The 18977-nt window shown below is 29.7% G+C and overlaps 1 protein-coding gene across 1 annotated transcript in view; it reads left to right on the top strand.

Annotated features, from left to right (window-relative positions):
* Positions 1–18751, top strand: part of Cog4 (conserved oligomeric Golgi complex subunit 4) — a 44063-nt gene extending 25312 nt beyond the window's left edge. Inside the window, exons 14-22 of the mRNA XM_076475809.1 lie at positions 1490–1712; positions 2687–2749; positions 7864–7920; positions 8555–8701; positions 10570–10662; positions 11741–11842; positions 15113–15241; positions 16449–16540; positions 17742–18751. Of these exons, the coding sequence (XP_076331924.1) occupies positions 1490–1712; positions 2687–2749; positions 7864–7920; positions 8555–8701; positions 10570–10662; positions 11741–11842; positions 15113–15241; positions 16449–16540; positions 17742–17784 (949 nt within the window). The 3' untranslated portion in view covers positions 17785–18751. The remainder of the gene's footprint in view (positions 1–1489; positions 1713–2686; positions 2750–7863; positions 7921–8554; positions 8702–10569; positions 10663–11740; positions 11843–15112; positions 15242–16448; positions 16541–17741) is intronic.
* The last annotated feature ends 226 nt before the right edge of the window (positions 18752–18977 follow it).

Genomic DNA, 18977 nt, shown 5'->3' with positions numbered 1-18977 from the left:
GTAGGCATTTTAGATTACATAGGAGCAAAACATAGATAGTAAAATTATTTTCATAATTTACTGATGGAATTTTTTCATTCCTAAAAAAAATATTTACAAGCTTTTCCTTAAGCTCCCATAATTTAACCATGTTCAACATCTCTGAAACAAATCTTTCCAAAGGCCATTCATCCTGTTAGGAAAGATAAAGCTGTCTTATCTCAAGATCTCTCCTATCTTGTCAGAATTTGTATTTTTATCCCCTAGATCTGCCATTCTCACCATTAAGTAGAAAAAAGATGATGCTTCAACAATATAACTTCCCTCAACAATCCTAAACACCTCAATAAAATTCCCTCTTGCTTACTTTTTCAAAAGAAAACAATCTCAGGAATCTTAATTTGTCCTCATATGACAAACATACCATCCTAGGTATCATCTTAGTAGCTCTCTTCTGAACTTTTTCCAACATTTCAATGTCCTCTCTAAGTTAAGGAACCCAATATAATTCTCCAAATGTTACCTAACGAGTGATTTATGCAATGAAATTATAACCTTTTTAGGCTTTTATTCAGTATTTCTGTAAATATAACTTAAAATCCTATTTGACCTTCCATTACAACGGCACACTGAATGACTTAAGAGACTGATCAATCAAAACATCATTTTCTGTAGCACTGTTAATGTTATTGTTGTCAAAATCATACTCATAATCCAATTTTATGATATCCCATAAGCATTACCTGTCAATTATTATGATTGGAAAGTTATCTGCCATTTATTTGATCAACTAACCAAATCAAATTTTTTGTAAAGAAACATCATAGTCAGCAATATCCAATACCTTAATATGATAAGCAAATTTAAATAATTTATTTATCATACCTTCATCTGTATTAGTGATCTAAATCTAAAAGAGCAGAAGTCCTAGCACTGAGTCCGAGATACCTCACTTATGACATTAATCCAGTTTGACCAAACTCTATTTGAAGATTATATAAATCAAATTTGACAGTTTTGGGATGAAAAAAATATTTTTAATCTTAAAATCACTTTGTATAATCAACATTCAAAAAAATTAAAATTAATGAGTAAATCATTAATTTAAAAAAATTTCAATACTTAATTTAAAAACCTGATATTTTATGTATGAAAGCCTTGAAATGTGAACTGATATATATAGTCTGAGAAAGTTTTGTGATGATACACCTACATTATCAACAGTTAATAGAATAACTAATTTCGTGTTTACATCGTAGGTGTTGTGTTTAAAACAAATCTTTTTTCATCAAACTGCTACTTTGTTTCAATTCTTGTCCCTTTTGTCTTTGGAAATAGTACGCTGCTGTCTGCTTCAAACTAAACCTTGCAATTTTTCTTCATTAAAAAAAACACTATTACATCTTTCAATATCAGTTCTTGTTTTTCTCCAAACATATATTAGTGTCTCCTTTAAGGTAAATTCTTAATGTAATATTTTTTTAAACCCAGCTATTTTTATTTTTTCTAGGAGATCATTATCAAGTTCAAGTGTAGACTGTGTTTGTGCCATGTTAAACCACACATGTTCTTTGTTGGAAGAAACATTTTTTGATGTGTTGAATGGACGAATACGACAAGGCTTTCCTTCTGGAGGTATAGACCTTGCACAAACAATTAATGTCATACAGTCTAGTCTGCAGCAAGGTCGCCTTCAGGCTTCAGATACTGAAAAGGCCCGTGCAGTATACCTGGTAAGTGTGCCAGAGATGTTAAACCTAATGAATTGCAATTTGTGTTGCTACTTGTTAATCTCAACTTGAAAAAATAATACTGAAGTGAGAGAAGTATTATGTTTGATAAATTTACAGTTTCATCTTATGTACATAAAGTTGTATTCTTCGTATTTTCAATGTGATGTTATAAGAATAATGTTTTACTATATTTTTGACACGTGATTTCAGACAACAGTAAACAAATCCTGGAGTGTAATTATAGAAAAATAATTGTACCATGAGGTTAAATTGTTCATTATATTTGTATGTTTAACATAGTACTTTGTGTAATGATTCTAATAATGTCAGTTCATGTGTGATCAATCTTGATACAACTTTAAACTGCTTTGAAGGATTTTCTGCTATCTGTGAATGGTTTTAACATAATTAAGCTCTGCATGCATACTGTAGACAGAGGTAGTTAATTATAGCTAATATCTATTGATTTCTTTTTTAACCTAAAAAAATGGATTAGTAAGTATCCTGTGACATGGAGTTACAGCTTTGGAAAATGTTTTTGTTTCCATTAAGTAATATACACTAAAATGTTTGTATATAGCTGACTAAGTAAGATAAACATCTCATTACTTTCAAGGAGGTGCTATTATTTTAGAATTAATGTTTGAAATTTTTGAAAAAAATCTTTGAACAGCTCTTTGAGGACCTAGGTATTATAATGGATTGTGTTATGAAACTGTTTTAGGACTGCAGTTATATGAACATTATATTAAATAAGTTAATAGGTTAATTAATTTAATGAATGCTAGGTGTTTTTGTTTTTTCCCAGAATTATTGATGTTTCTTTAATAGATATTTTACTAAACCAATTTTTATTCAGTGGAATGTTACTGAAAGTAATTGTTTTAAGATCATTTTTTCATTAATTGTATAATTCTAACAGTGCTGATACTGACTCTAAGTTTATTAATTTTCATTGTTTATCATATTTCTAGAAAACACTGGATAATGCAGAAATGGCATGTGAATACATTCGAATGCTAAGAAGGAAACTGGAGGTAAACTTTGTTTTCATTTCACCTGAATACATCTTTACATGTATGTATTCAAAACATAACTGTGTTATAGCTTTGGGCAGTACTGTTTGCTGCTTGTTTAGTGTTCAAATACTAAATAAAAAGTTACACTTTTTTCAATATGATTCTTAGTTTTCCATCTTAAAATTAAACATAGTACTTTCATGAGTAATTTAATGTTTTAACTGACTGCTCATTCATTTTAATTGTCATAATTGTAATTCTTTATTGGGTAGGTTATTTTCACTTGTATGTTTATAACTACAGTGGTGTTCTAACGTAACACAAATGTTGCAATAATGTGTCACAAATTAAAAGTCTGTACAGGATGATTTGTGTACATATCACATAATTGCAATGAATTGTCAAAGCATAGAGATACAATTGCACCCTATTTAAATAATATATCTAAATTAGTGCATATAACAAATAACTTGTACAAATTAGTGTATGATAATTAGTTATCTAGGTTTTTTTTTGTTAATGTTGGTTTGAAATATAAGCTGTAGATATAGTTTTGCCATGGTTTAAACTAGAAAGTTAAAAAATTTAGAACACTTGAGTGTATTGTGTCATAGACACATGAAAGAGAATATGTTACTCTTTTTTACATATTTAAACTGAATTTTCCTCTCACCAGTGTAAAAGTCCATGATATCATCTATGTAGAAACTTCTTGGAAATAATAAAGTAGTGTCTTTTTATGAGAAAGATAAACATGTTTATCATTAAATCAGAAATCATGTCTGTGGTAAGTGTAAGCCATGTTATTGATGATGGATTTTACATCAAGAACAATTTAATTACAGCTACAAATAGGTTTCATATTAACATGTTAACCATGGATATACCCAGCGGTTAAACTCTCACTCAATGGGGAGTTAATTTAGTCGAGTACTGTCAAATTTATTAGAGTCAATTGGCTTCTGCATATTGAGTTTTTCATGGGGAAGACGAGTTAACTCATCCTGATGTCATTTTTGAAATGGGAGACTGTTTTATCTCGTCCGAGCAATTATTTTTTCATTTATAGCTATTCTATATTGTTTACCAGATGTTTTGGTTATATGGTCATGTACTGTTGGTGTAATTTAACAGTTTTTTTACTGCTTAAATAATGGCATCAGACAGATGTTGTAAACACATAGCTCTGTCAATTTTGACAGAAATGTTAGCTAGTGACGATTCCTATCATCAGATTTTAAAATTGATGACAAGTCTGAGTTTGACTAAACTATCAACGTAACACTCGGACTTGGCATCGGTTTCAGAATCTGATGATGATAAGGAATTGTCACAACTGATGCAGCCATATGCTTACATCTGTTTGTTGCCATTATTTCAGCAGTTAACAACTGTTAAATTACTCCACCAGCACATGACCATATAACCAAAACATCTGGTAAACAACATAGGATAGCTATAAATTAAGAAATAATTGCTCAAATAAAATGGCCTCCCTTTTTCAGAAATGATCAAATGACATCAGTACAAGTTCACACATCTCCCCCATTTAAGGGGTTAATAAAAGCATATTGATCAGTTGGTATTGTTCTTGATCTCATAGTAGAAAAGGAAATTTCAAGAACAAATAAGATATAATAATAATGAAACTTAAATTATTAAAGAATTCAGTAACTTATAACCATAGGAACCACAACAGTTATAACACTGTAGTAGAAAACAATTGTACTAGTTTGAGGTAATATAAAATTTTGTAGTTTAGAAATTCTGCAACATCATAATTCAAAAATTACAGACATATAATTATTACTTGTATGTTTGTTGCAAAGTTCACTACAACATGATGGGCAAAAATTTTGGGTAGAGTAAAAAAACAGTATAAATTGGTAATTTGAGTGAACATGATTGTTGATTTCTGTTGTTACTTGTAGCTTCTTTTAAGTGAGATTTGTATTGTGAAAAACTCAGAGTTTTTTGTTCATTGTTTTAAACACCACTAAAGTTGCTCACAAAATTACCTAATGTAGGAATGGCAAATGTTTTTGAAAGTGTGTACCCAAACTGGGGATAAACTTCTGAAAAATTCTCCCATGTGCCCATGGTAGTTTTTAGCAACAGATTATCATTAGTATTATTTTACATGAAACAGCTGTAGGAGTTACATGTTATTAATAACTATAGTAATTTTCAAGAAGTACAATTAATGAATTAGTAAAAATAATAATGGACTTCTTTTTTAAGGAAAAGAAGAGTTATCATCTTGCTTATTTATGTTTATTCATTGTTTTACTATTAACAGAAAGCATTTTGTGAAATGATAAGTTTGGTTCATATTATGTAACATAAAAAAAATACACCTTGGAAAGTTAAATAAGCATATTTTACTTCTAGTGAGGCTTTTGCTGCTGTACCAATGATGACAGATATTTTGTATCAGGCTTGTATTTGGTTGTTTTGAGGGTGTGTATGCAGCACTAGCTTCATCAACAAGTATATTCCTATAATTACACTTTACAAAGTTCATCACTGAAAGTAATGACTCACAAAATATGTTGATGAAAATACTGTTAATACTGCCATTGCAACATTTTTCAGACAGTCAAACGTTTCAGGAATAAAAATTCAGAGTTTCAGAACCTCATTTTCTGCATTATTCCAATCATTAACCAATCTCTTTCAATACTTTCTAGTTCAGCTCTTAATTCTATAACTTTTTGCCTCCGAATTGAGTTGCTTTGTAAATCAATCTGTTGCATCTCAAAATTATCCAAGTCAATCCACTGCAACATTTTCAAATTCAGTTTGTCTAACGTTACACTGTCTGCATACTTTATGAATTTTAAGTTTTTCAAATAACCTAAACTTAATAAGTCTTAAAGAAAAATGTAAAAAAGAAAAAAACCTCTGAATGTATATTTTTTCTTGAATTTCAAGATCTGTCATGTGTTTTTTTAAGTTTGGGAAATATTTATCAGTTCCATTGTAAATGTCTCTTTTAAACATTTTCAGTTTGATTTCCAAAGCTTTTATGTTATCAAACATAACATCAAGTGTTTTGTCAGATCCCTGCAATTTGGTGTTCAAATAATTTAAATGTAATTTAAATCTATAAAAAAACATCAATCTACAAATCCACACAACATCAGATAATTCTTGACAAGAAAATTTTTCATTTGTCAAAAACAGATGAATTTCGTAAAAACACTCAACAAATTATTTAAGGACAGCACCTCTATTTACCCGACAAATATTGTTGTACATAAGTAGTCCTGTGTACACCGAATTCACCTCCCTTGGTAAATTATGAAATTTTCTTTTTTCAAAGCATGCACAGAAATAAAATTTAACTACCTTGGGTTCAATTTCCATCATTTTTTCAAGCTCCTTAAGGCCAGCTTTAGCACACAAAGCATCCTCGTGTATAATACAATGAAAGCCTACCAGTGGATGTTCAACATAGTTTGCAAACAGATTTACAGACCATGCTTCTTTACCAATCATGCTGGGTGCACCATCAGTTGTCACGGAAACTGTTTTTGAAAGGTCAACCTCTCAATAGGATAACTTTTTTACTACTGCCTTATATTTCAGCCCCTTTGGTATGTTCAGATAACATTATCAAGTTAACCAGTTCAACAGAGTTCATCACCCCTACAAAATCGAGTAATGATGGCTAGCCTAGCTGATGGTGTAATATCAGTGCTCTCACCAATATCTTTTGTTAGCTGTTCTGACATGTGTGTTTCCATCTTTGATGTTTTATCTTTTACTGTGTTTCTACTTACTGGCAATTCCTTATTGTGCTGAATATATTTTTCTTTTTCTGGAAAACCATCAAAAAGGAAAGTAGCACATTCTAGCCATGATTCCTTAACTTCATCCCCATCACTAAGTGGTTTTCCATGTTGAGCAATAATCTTTGAAATCTCAAAACTAGCAGCAACTAAGATGAAACTACCTGAAACAAATTTCATCGAAACATTTGACTGCATGTTGTTATTGCTGATGTGTTGAGAAATGTGTTCTTTTTGTTCTTGCTCATGCATATCATAAAGCCATTTATGAACAGTTTCATAATGCCACTTTACAGTGGAAGTCCTACACACCAGAACATGAGATGCATAATTCTTTATCACCCTTTTTGATCATGTCAAATCTTTCAGTCCACGATTCTTGAAAAATACCTACTGCTGCTCCTTCCATTTGAACATTTTTGTTTCTATGCTGATTGAGCTGATATTCTGAAAAGATGAAAAGGGTAAATACAATTAAAAATATTTCTCCAATTAAATTAAATACAGTAAATTTACTTCCCATAACATAACAGCAGGTGAAAATTTGATATAAAAATCAATATAATTAACCAATTGATCAAATATACACACCTTCCATACCAAATTACATAATTTTAACAATTCTTATATTTACTGCAAAAAAATAAATGCATATTTACCGTTATTATCATTAACTATCTAGTATTCACTCACAAACAACAGAAGAAAAACATAAGCAGAGAGAAGCCAATGCCAACAGGTTATTTATATTTTTTACCCATACTGATATGTACACTGAGTCTGCGAGGAATTCGAAATGTGTCATATGTTCTTGCAACCTCAAAGCTGGTGCCAAGAGGGTGCGAGATGTCTCCTGTGAACATTTCTCACTGCTCCAGGGTTGAAAAAAAATCAGTTGGTGATAATGCTAATCATTATATATATATATATTTGTTTGTTTATCATGGGTTAATGTTATGGTTTAAAGAATCTGCCATAAGTTTGACATCACTGACCTAAAAATAAGGTATACAGGCATTTTAATTAATTGAATTTTTTACTTTTTTTTTTAATAAGAGTATGCTCTCAGAAACAACATTTTTATGACCACATGAATTAGTACTACATTGTTATATATATTGTTGTTTTTCTCATTATTTTTAATAATTGTACAAAGGTACAAAGTTTTGGAACAACTATTCATGAGGGTACGTAAAATTTTATCGTCACAGGAAGAGATAAAGTTATATAAAATATTTCAATAATAACAATAATATGAGTGTTGTGTAAAAATAAGATAACTGAATTTTCTTGATTTTGAAGACTGATAAGTAGTTAATTTCAACACTTTCCCAACAGGAAGAAGCCAGCAAAAGTTTTCCAAACTCAACAGAACAAGAAAAGGCAAAGTTAGAGGTGCGATACAACTCTAGAAAAAAAGATATTTTATAAAGATGAAAATATTTTACAATTGTAAAGATAAATTTTCAGTCTGATTGGGTGGCAACAAATAGGTGATAATATGCTAAATAGAAATTCTAATTAATTGAACAAGTCAATTCTAAAAGGCACCAATTGCAAAGGTTAGGAAAAAACGTTTTGTAGAAATAACTAATTAGTTTGGGAGGCCCATTTTAACAGGAAACAAATTTTAGTGGAAAAAGTGTCATTGTCAAAATAAATAGTGGGCATAAACTATACAGTAGGTATTACCTTAAATGTAATGTATATCATGTCCTGATGATGCTTTGTTTACAGTAATAAAACATTGATCAGATTGCATGTTACATGTTTAAAAATCATTTCATCTTGAAATGTTAATGTCCACATCTATGTTTATTGTTTTTTATCTCCATTTTATGTTTGTATTATTTTTTAGAATTTCAACTGTGATGTCCTTAGCATTTTACTATCCAACCTATTTGTAAATAAATATTTTCAGAGTTCAACATGTGTAAACATATACTTGTGTGTATAATGTGTTCTATTTATGATTAATTGACTTTTATATTGTGAAGTAACAGAGACATATGTATTGTCCTTTTTTCAGAGTGGTATTTCAGACTTAAGTTCTGTAACTACCAAGTTCCAGTTGATTCTTAACACTGGAATGACTGAATTGTGTGAAAAAGCAATCACTCCTTGCATTGAAACATGGGTGGACAAATTTAAATCAACAAACCATGAGGTTTCTGAGGTGAGACAGCTGTCTTGGATATAAGCTTATCAAAGTTTATATCAAAGTATAAGTAGCCAAAAATATGGTGTAAAAATAACTGTCTCCAGTTTTACTCTTTTTAATTTTATTAAATATTTTTTGATTAACCTATCTTGTATTTTTTATTGAATTGAGATATGTTTAGTTTTCATTTCATTCAGATAGTCTTGTATATTGTGGCACTGAACCTTGTTAGTGAAGTAAACTGTATTTTGTTTTTTTATGTAAGTGGCCATTAGGAGAATTATCGGTTATCATGTTTAATACCAGTACAAGATTTTTAATTTTTTATTGTTTTTATGAAACTTATTCCTTTCAGCAATAATTAAACTTTTACTTTGAACGTAAGTTTGTGTTTGAAGTAAATACTTTTTTTTTTGTAGTTGATCAAAGTAAAGTTGATTTCAGTTTTTTTTAGTTTGGGCAGATTCTCTTAACTTATGTATTAGAATAATTATATCAAACTTTGCATTAGGTTGTGCATTTTTATTCCAAAAACGTAACTGTTTTGTTACTTAAAATGTCAGGTTTATTGTTAAAATTCTAAGTCTTTAATTTGTTCAGTGAATTATCTTGAATTTTATCATTTATTTTACATGACCATTATGTCATGAAGGTTGTAGTTTAGGAATTTAACTTGAGAGTTTTAATACAAGTATTCCATTAAAATCCTAGTGTCAGCATTCTATTTTTAATTCCTGATGTTATGATACTCCCATGTCTTCTGTCTTTAAATATCCAGTTAAAGAAATAACCTTTCATAACTATGCTTCTGTTCAATAACCACCCATTATCATGAAGAGATTATTGTTGTTTGTTACCAAACTGTCATACTACTTTCTGCACCATGTAACAGTTAATGTGCCACACTTTGGAGCTGAGGTTCTGTGGTTCATGTCCCGTTACTAACATAAGTGTTTGGGATTGTGAGTACGTTATAATTAGTTTAAGAGTTTGCAATGGGTGGTGTTAACTTCCTGCCTTTCCTCTAGTTTGTCATTTCAAAACTTATATTGGTGAGTGAAGATAATTTGCTTAAAATACAATAAAACATTCAAGTAATTTATATTTGTGCATTTCTTTAGCTCAGAAAAATCTCTTGATACGTCAGTTGTTCATGCATCTTATATGTGTGAAAAAATTTGGTGTTATCTTTACTTGTGTGTGTGTTTAGAGGTCCAAATAGAATGGTTAGTTGATATAAACTTATTGATTTGAGCAATTCCAGTATTTACTACTGAGGTGAACATTTTCTGTTTTTTTTACACAAATTTCAAACACAATGGATATTAAGCTAATGTTGTGTATTTCTGGATTTGTTGCTGGGATTGATTGATTTTTATCATTTTCAAAAAATATAATTGGAAAACATAACTTGTACATTTGAACTCTCTGCTCTTCTTATGTTTAACAATATGACAAATATTTAACCACAAAAGAATATAATTAGAAAACATAACTTGTACATTTGAACTCTCTGCTCTTCTTATGTTTAACAATATGACAAATATTTAACCACAAAAGAATATAATGAGAAAACATAACTTGTACATTTGAACTCTCTGCTCTTCTTATGTTTAACAATATGACAAATATTTAACCACAAAAGAAAACATAACTTGTACATTTGAACTCTCTGCTCTTCTTATGTTTAACAATATGACAAATATTTAACCACAAAATAATGTAATTTTTAGTATTAAGTTTATATCATTTTGTTCACGTAAATTTATATTAGTTTAACATTATTTTTCTGTTGTAAACTTCACTTTCTTACTGATCATTACCTCCCTGTATTTTAAATGCAGTTAAGATCTTTCTGTACTTACGTATTCTGAAATTTTTAGGAAAAGTTCTCTCAGTATGAAGCAAATGATGGATTAAGAAGCTTTATTCAAGATTTTATTATGAAGATTGATGAAACTCTTAATTCTTTTAAAGTAAGTATTTTTATCCTAAAGAGTACAGATCCAAGAAAAGTAACTGGATGTTAAACCCCATTCTCTGGTAGGTTTGCAGACTTACAACACTAAAATTCAGTACAGTTTCTAACAATGGACAGATTGCAGATCTCTTTGTATAGCATTACACTAAAACAAACAAATTAAACTGTTGTAAATTTGACAAAGATCTTACATCTAATGTTAGCCAAGTTTGTATCTCAAGATGGCTGGTATGGGTACTATAACTTTTAGTAAATTAAATTAGAGAACAACATTTCAACCCTCTTAGGTCATCTTCAGGTTAAGAAAGAGAGTTGCAACTTACTTGAGGACGAGAGTGTAAACAGGTATGGGATTGAAGGGGGCGTTGCAGTATATGTTATTAATTAGTATAGGTATAAAGGTGTTTCTTTATATTGGTTTTAGTTGTTGTATAAGTAGGGCTTTTTTAAATTTATTTTTCACTTTAATTTAATAAAATTTATGTATCCATACCAACCGTCTTGAGATACAGTTTTACTTCAAGTGAATTTTTCATCATCACGAGTTAGCAGAGACTTTTAATTACTAAAGAATACATGGGCTAGTGCACATTTCAGAAGATTTTGAAGAGAGCTATATATTTTAAAAGTTGTTTCTAACAATGAACTATTAACACATATAAGCTTTGACACAAAGAGCATAATGTTGTCCACTTTCAATGTAAGTAGAACAGTTGTTCATACATAACTCATACAATCTCAAATTTAATATTCTCAGGACAGTGATAACAAAGTACATTTGACTTGTGGTAATGTAAAATGATTGTGCTATCTGTGTTATTAAGACAATAAAAAATTAAAATGGTATGTGTATCCATGTATTTGTATAGCATGTAAAATGGGAAACAAGATTTGAATAATATATAGAAATGTGAATTCACTTTGGGTTGTATAAATAAGTTAGAAGGAAGTTGTATTTGTTTTATTGATTATTGATATATTAAGGTTGATTAGTATTAAATAATAAAAATAAAACACACTTGCAACCTTAAAGAAGAACAAGCAACTAATTTATACTTATTTTACACCTTTAGGCCAGTTTATCATCCAGTAATTATGATGTTTTGGTGAGTCTTCTTGCAACCGAATTGACAAAACAACTAGAAAAAGCTGTTCTGGAGTGTAGATTTAACAGAGTAAGTTTACTGTTTAATTTATTGACAACTTATCTTGTAATTTCAAGGTAGTATTTGTGTAGTATTTCTCAGTTTATAAGTTGAGGAGTTCAGTCATTTGAGGTCTTGCTTATGTAGTTGTTTTTTGTTTCTATTAAAAAATAAAAGAAGTATTTTATAATTGTATAATCCAAACCACATCTATTGAAATAAAAATGTTAAGCTAAGTCATATGTCATTATTTCTGTAAACTAATGCAACTACTTAACACTGGGCACAGGTTAGACAAAGTATACATCACAACTTTTCATACATAGTTATATTCAAAAGTTAATTAAATGACTTTACTATCAATGTAATACCAATAAACTTGGCATGAATGTGCAGTTTATAATTCAAGTTTTAAAGTTGTATAATTATTAATTTCTTAATATTCACTTCTCTATATCACATGACACTTTTTTACCTCTGAGTTGGCCATTTTCATTTTTTCTTTCCATCTTTGGTAATATTTAATATTTTTAAATTGGATATCTGAATTTGATATGTAATTTCTGAGGCACTACCACAAATACAAGTACAAAATAAAGGTTGAAAAAGACAGTATTACAAAAGCAGTTCTTGTTTTTCATGTGTATTCTTTATTCATTGTTATAAAAGTAACTAAAATATAAAAATTAGAAATTTGTTGGGTTACATAAGGTAATGAAGTTGAATAAAATGCACATTGAGCTGCACAAGGTGTACTTGTGTGTTTCGATCATGCTTGCTAATGACTCAAGTTTGTTTATGCTGCTGTCTGACATAATAAAAGAACTATTTCTGTGTTGTAAAGAAATAAAATGAAAAATCTATGAGTTTTGACTGTAAAAAATACATAAAATGTAATTGTCTGTTATGAACTGCAGTCATTCTAGAAAGGAAAAAGGTAACTTAGATTTATTTAGTTGTTTTTTTATTTGGTGGTTATAAGGTCAGTTAAATAGACTAAGGTGAGTAAAGTTAGTGTTAGGGTAAATAAAATAAGAAATAAAATAAAAATATAGCATTATTGAAAAACTTGGTATTTGTTTAGGAGGCTCCAGAGGTTATGCTATTGAAGTTTGAAAACTGAAAGATAAAAAAATAAGTTTTTATTCTAAACATGAAAATTAATTTGTATTCAGACTGACCTAGTAAAGACTGGAAATTCCCATACAAATCTTTCATAAAAATACTTTAATAAAAAATCTTATTTTTTTATGTACAACGTCCTTGTAACGTTTACTAAAAGATTGCAAAATTTAATCATTTACTACCTTAAAAATTATAGCTTTGTGTTTGCTATTGATAATTACATGATCAGATAAAGTGACTGAGCCTGGGTATGGAGAGTCAAACTATTTCCTTTCTTAAGGGATTTTCTTCGTAATATACTTTACAGGAAGAACTAGTTTTCTTAGTTGGATCTTCTGCATACTATACATTACAGGAAGGGCTAATCTTGCTGGTTGGACTGCTTTCTGGGTTAAGAGATTTTGTGTGTATTGTATTTTACAGGAAGAACTAACCTTTCTGGATGAAGCACTTAGTGAGTTATAAAAAATTATATTCCAAAACATAATTACCTTGCTGCAACTATTACTCAACTGTGTTTTCTTCCTTTTTCCATCTAAGCACATGTCTGAATTTTCCTTACTTGCTCTTGTATTTTTACTTCCCACTTAATTATCCTCGGTGATATCTGTCACATAACATTATTCACCTATGTCAATGCACCCTCCATCTTGGTACTCTATGTAAGCATCTCATTCAGATAATATTCTCTTTCTTTCTCGACAAAGCATTCTTTTTTCTTTACTACAATTATTGTAGATACTTTAAACATTCTTCCATTTGTAAAAAAAAAAAAAAAAAAAAAGTCTATAAAAAACATGAATTTCTGGAGGGAATTTAGATTCACTTTTTCCTGTACCTTCCTTTATTCTGTTTGCTCCTCAGGAAGTCAGTTTGGGATCTGCTGCCTTGGGCTCCTGTTTTTCAGTTGGTCCATCAAGCGTGTTATGTTTTGGGTCTTTCTTCAGTTGCATTTGAGCCTGCAACTTTCTTGATGAATGAAAGATCTGGGAACAAATATTTAGTTATACATCATATATAAACCTCAATGCTCAGTTACTTGAAACAATAGCTATTTGTTGTCCTCCATGGTTGTCAGAACTGTGTGATTAAACCTACCACTGCCAGATGGAAACATTTTCTGACTCTCAAACAATACATCTGCTCCTGGACATTTGGGATTCTATAGTGGAGTCTATAGTTAACCTTAATAGATCATAACTTTCTGATTCTTTCCACCCAAAGTTATTCATTGTCCCTCTAAACTTTGTTGGAAGAATTTCAGGATGAGATGGAATCATTGTTACCATGTGCATTGATTTGATTATTAGCTTCTACATTCATCTCTGTTATCATTGGTGTCTCGACTTTCCTTGGCTCATATAGGGGTTTGTATTTCTGCCCATATTCAAGGGTCCCAACATCAGCCTCTCAAGAAATTGATATCCAGAATAGATTCTGTCCATATATGTTGGTTCTGCTTCTTGGTCAGAATGCTGCCAGCTGTAGGGGTTTGGCTTTGATAATTCCTGGATATGTGGTACACCTTAATCATAAATACAGTAATGCTACAGGTCCTTGAGTCAGCATTAGCAGTTCAGTTCAGAACTTATCTCTCATTATTCATCCAGACTGTAGTGTTTTTATCTTTTGCAGATCCTTAGATTTCAAGCGTAAGGTCTTTTAACTGTAGTTGAATTTGATGTTATTGAAAACAATTTGTTTGAACAGATGAATTTATTCTATTATGAATCTATTTCACACTGTAATTTGGAATAGTATAGTTATAACTTTTCAAAATAGCTGCTATTTATATTAACTTCAAAATAGAAACCTCTAAATGGCATCATTTTCAATCCAGGCTGTAAAGCATTATTAATTTAAATTTTACATTGATTATATCATATATCTTCAATAAAAATAACTTTATGTAAATCAACTTTTCTTTTTTCCAGCTAAGTTGAATAGTTAACTTGATCAGTAAGTTCTGATGTAGAATTCAACTTATTAATAAAGGTGTTAGCTTTTTTTTTTTTAGAATCACATTGTTAATGTTTTGTACTGTTTAAATTTTAATGTCTGAGTTTCTTTCCATAAGTGACTCTTTTTATCTTTTAAATTTATTCCACTTAATGATCATCTCATTCCAAATTCATATATTATTCTAAATTATACTTTTTTTTTCATAATTTTTAGCTGGGAGGTCTGCAGTTTGATAAAGAGCTGAGAGCATTAGTAACATACTTAACTTCCATAACTACATGGACCATTCGAGACAAGTTTGCTCGTCTGACTCAGATAGCTACAATTCTAAACCTGGAAAGGGTATGACTAATTTTCAGTTGTTTTTTTTGAATGAAACTTTGTAGTGTTAATTCTGCTATCATATTAGCAGCAGTTAAAAGAACAGAAATAAAATCAAACTGTAATAGTTGGGTAGACTGCTCTAAGATAGAACTGTTTATTTTATCAAAACTGACGTAAGAAAAAAAATGTAAGAGTTGGGTTATTTAACTGTTTCATTTCATATAAGTGTTAAAAAAAAGAGAGAAAAGCTCAGGGAATTTATTTTAAAAACTATTCACTACTTGTGGCTGTGAATGTTGTTAATCTTTAGACTCTGAACAATATTGGCAGCTTACTGTTCATACTGAGTAGGAATCTGTGATATTTTAACACCAACCCAAAAAGAGAGAATGAGTCATCTCAATTTATTTATAGTGCATTTGATTTGTCAGAGTATCATAGCTGCAGATGTTGGTTTTGTCATTGTGGCAGACAACACGTAAATATTGTTCAACCTAAGTCTGTATATTTTAATTGTTTATATACTTAAAAACACTGAATAATCACATAGTCATTGATCACTATAGCATCATTTGCTTCTAATATTTACTAACTTTTCTTAAAATAATTTTCCTTGGTTGTTTTCAAAATCTATATTCACAGTGACTCCGTTATCTGTGTGGCTGGACTTGAAACACTTAGTAAGCTTTGTAAGAAGGCTCATCTGCTTTCAACTGTCTCTATTGCAACACAGATAAATTTTTAAAACCAAGCTAAGATATGTCACCTCAAAGAATAACATTGCAGCACAGGAAGATCTTTGAGTATGTTGATGCAAAAATGTCTAGCTTTTTGAAAATTTTACCTCAAAAACAAAGTAGATATGGGTATTTAAATACATAAGAAATATTTTATTTGTTATAAATCCTTGAGGAGGTTATGGATTTCTTTTCCTCTGATAAATGACCACAGTTTCATAAGTACTTTTTTCTGTATTCAGGTCAGGCCATGGTAAAAATTGGTAATGGAAAACTATTTAGAATTATGCAAACATTACCCAAAGTCTGCACACATGATGCTTTAAAAATATTCTGGATTCTTTATTTTCATGTTCCTTTATCTCTTTTGTTATAAAATGATCAAAACAGTAGTTGCCCATCATTTAAAATGTTATTCTGAAGTACTGAATTACACTCTATCAGGTATGTATTCTTAACTAAATATTTTTACAACATTGTTTTATCAGGTAAATGAAATTCTAGATATATGGGGATCCGATCCTGGAAGTTTAACGTGGAGGCTGACTCCTACAGAAGTGCGAACTGCCTTAAAACTGAGGTAACTGACAAAGTTTCAGTTTCAAATTTGTACTGAATATTAGTAGTTTACAAATATTTGTGTCAGTTTTGTTGGTTTTTTTTTATATTTTTGGGTAAATGACAAACCTCAAGTCAAATATGAATATTCAAATTTGCAAGTCAAAGTTGAATACAAACTTAGGTTAGCTACCAAACACTCAAGCCAAACTCAAGTCTGAGCTTACAAAAAAATAGTGAACTCTAAGGTTAAGTAATCTGAATAAGTAAGGTTCTGTGTCTTGTTCTTTTATACCTCACCAGCTGAATACTTCTGTTAGCAGGAATGTGTGGAATAAAACATGTTACATTTCAGAATTAAACAATTATCAAATGTTGATATGAAGTAGAATATAAGAATGAAATAAAAGCTGTTTCATTACAAAAATATTTACACCACCTTAGCCAAAATAATTTAGTGTTGGAATTAACTTGATAAAACTAAATTTTACAAACTTGATTTTGCTTCCATTAACAGGAAGTAGTAAATATCACTTTATGTAAATAAAAATTTTTCATTTTCAGAATAATAAAATGAATGAGGTATCTTAAGGGAAGGTTAAGAACCACTGTAAGGGGACAGCTATGTGGGAAACGATAGTCATGAAATTTCATGTTAGATGCACCAAAAGAAAAGTGATGATCATGAACCATGATATTAAGAGATACTTCTGGAAAAATGAGATCATGGACCCTTATATTAGAGATGTTGTGGTCTTTCTTATATCAAGAAAACATGATAGTCATATTTCTGTTGTGAATCTTGATATTAGACGTACTATAGGGAAAATGAAAGTCATGTTTATATCATGAAATTTGATGTTAGAGGCAGTGTAGGAAAAATGACAGTCAGAAATGTTGACATTAGAATGCTGAAAAGATAATAATATTATTTTAACCTAGCACAAAAACAGATTTGACAATTATATTTGTGATGGCAAAATTACCTCTTGATAAATACAGATTGTAAATTAACTAACCAATGCTAAACATGTCATCTAAGAAAGATGTCGATTATGTTCTAAGAAATTAATGATAATTGTACTGTGGATTAATGATTGTCAAAATATATTGTTACTCATAAAAAGTGTGTTAATTACATTATCTGTAAGTAATGTATACAAGCAAGTTTTTTTAAAAAACTGTATAATTTACAAAATTAACTTTGTTTTCTTTCTTCTTAGAGTTGACTTCAAGAAAGAAGACATTAAGAAGTTAAAACTGTGATGTGTACTTTTATATCATTGTTTCACATCTGTTGAAAGGGTAGAAATATTTAAACCTTGCATACATAACACAACATTCCTGGAGTCCACACAACTGCCATTCGTTTTAGACATGGGTGCACTGGTGTCAGTTGTAACAAGCCAATTATTATTGTAATGTTACAAATTAAATCTGTCTTCAGAGATGTTATTTTCCTCTTATTCTGTTAAATATATTTAAACAAGTGTGTATAGCTTAAAAAGTATCACAATAATCTGCATTTGAAGGATTTTATTTTGTTATATATGACTATTGTGTTCTTGAGATTTTTAAAAATCTAATACTGTATATCTAATGAGATACCATATTGCCCCTAATTAACACTCCTGGGGATGTTGCAAACTGTAAAGAAGGTGATAATTATAGTATTTTTGTCAGATTCTATTTTTCACATATGATTTGTTGACTTCAGTGCTAATGCATTTCTTTGTTTTGTTTTTTTCAAATAAAGTTACAATAATAAGATGGGTTATATGTTGGTTTATTATTGCTTTCACACAACATAAGCTTTATAAAAATAGTCGGGGGGGGGGGCAATAAATAGAGTGGAGGCATTAATTGGGGTAGTTTGGTGGATTTAAATTGTCAATAATATATTACATATTGATTGTAGCAGGACTTATTTTTGATTTATGAACTGATACGACATTTGTTTAGTGAACGATTATGAACCAGAAAATGTTCATTGTTACCAAAAAGTATTGTAAACAGTGTCTGTGTATTTGTTAGGGATAAAAGTTGGTATTAGGAATACTTGTTGTTATTGGAAACACAGGTACTTCAGTTATTTAACTAAAGTATAAAGTGTTCCCTGTATGTTAATAAAAAGTCTATATCTGTGTCTTAAAGCATGTAATATTAAAGTTTTATGTAGTTGTTTTTTTTCCCTTCCTTCCAGGAATAAAAAAAATGTATATAATTTGATGCCAAATGATTGGTATGTTTTGTGTGCACTGACAGTCATTTTGGTCCATACAGAGAGATTGTTTATACTATTTTACTTTTATATATCATGTTGAAAAACATATTGCAGTTTTAAAACTAAATTATATATTTGTTGGAACTTACTGTCTGTTACTGAATAGCTTTTATGTGTGGTTCCATGTTTTAATAAAGACATAAGGTGTTAGTAAGTTAAAAAATTACAGCTGGCT

The sequence above is a fragment of the Tachypleus tridentatus genome, chromosome 13 (assembly GCF_004210375.1).
Source record: "Tachypleus tridentatus isolate NWPU-2018 chromosome 13, ASM421037v1, whole genome shotgun sequence".
NCBI classification, from domain to species: Eukaryota; Metazoa; Arthropoda; class Merostomata; order Xiphosura; family Limulidae; genus Tachypleus; species Tachypleus tridentatus.
Note: the sequence above shows the minus strand (reverse complement) of the source record. Positions and strands in the feature narration are given on the sequence as shown.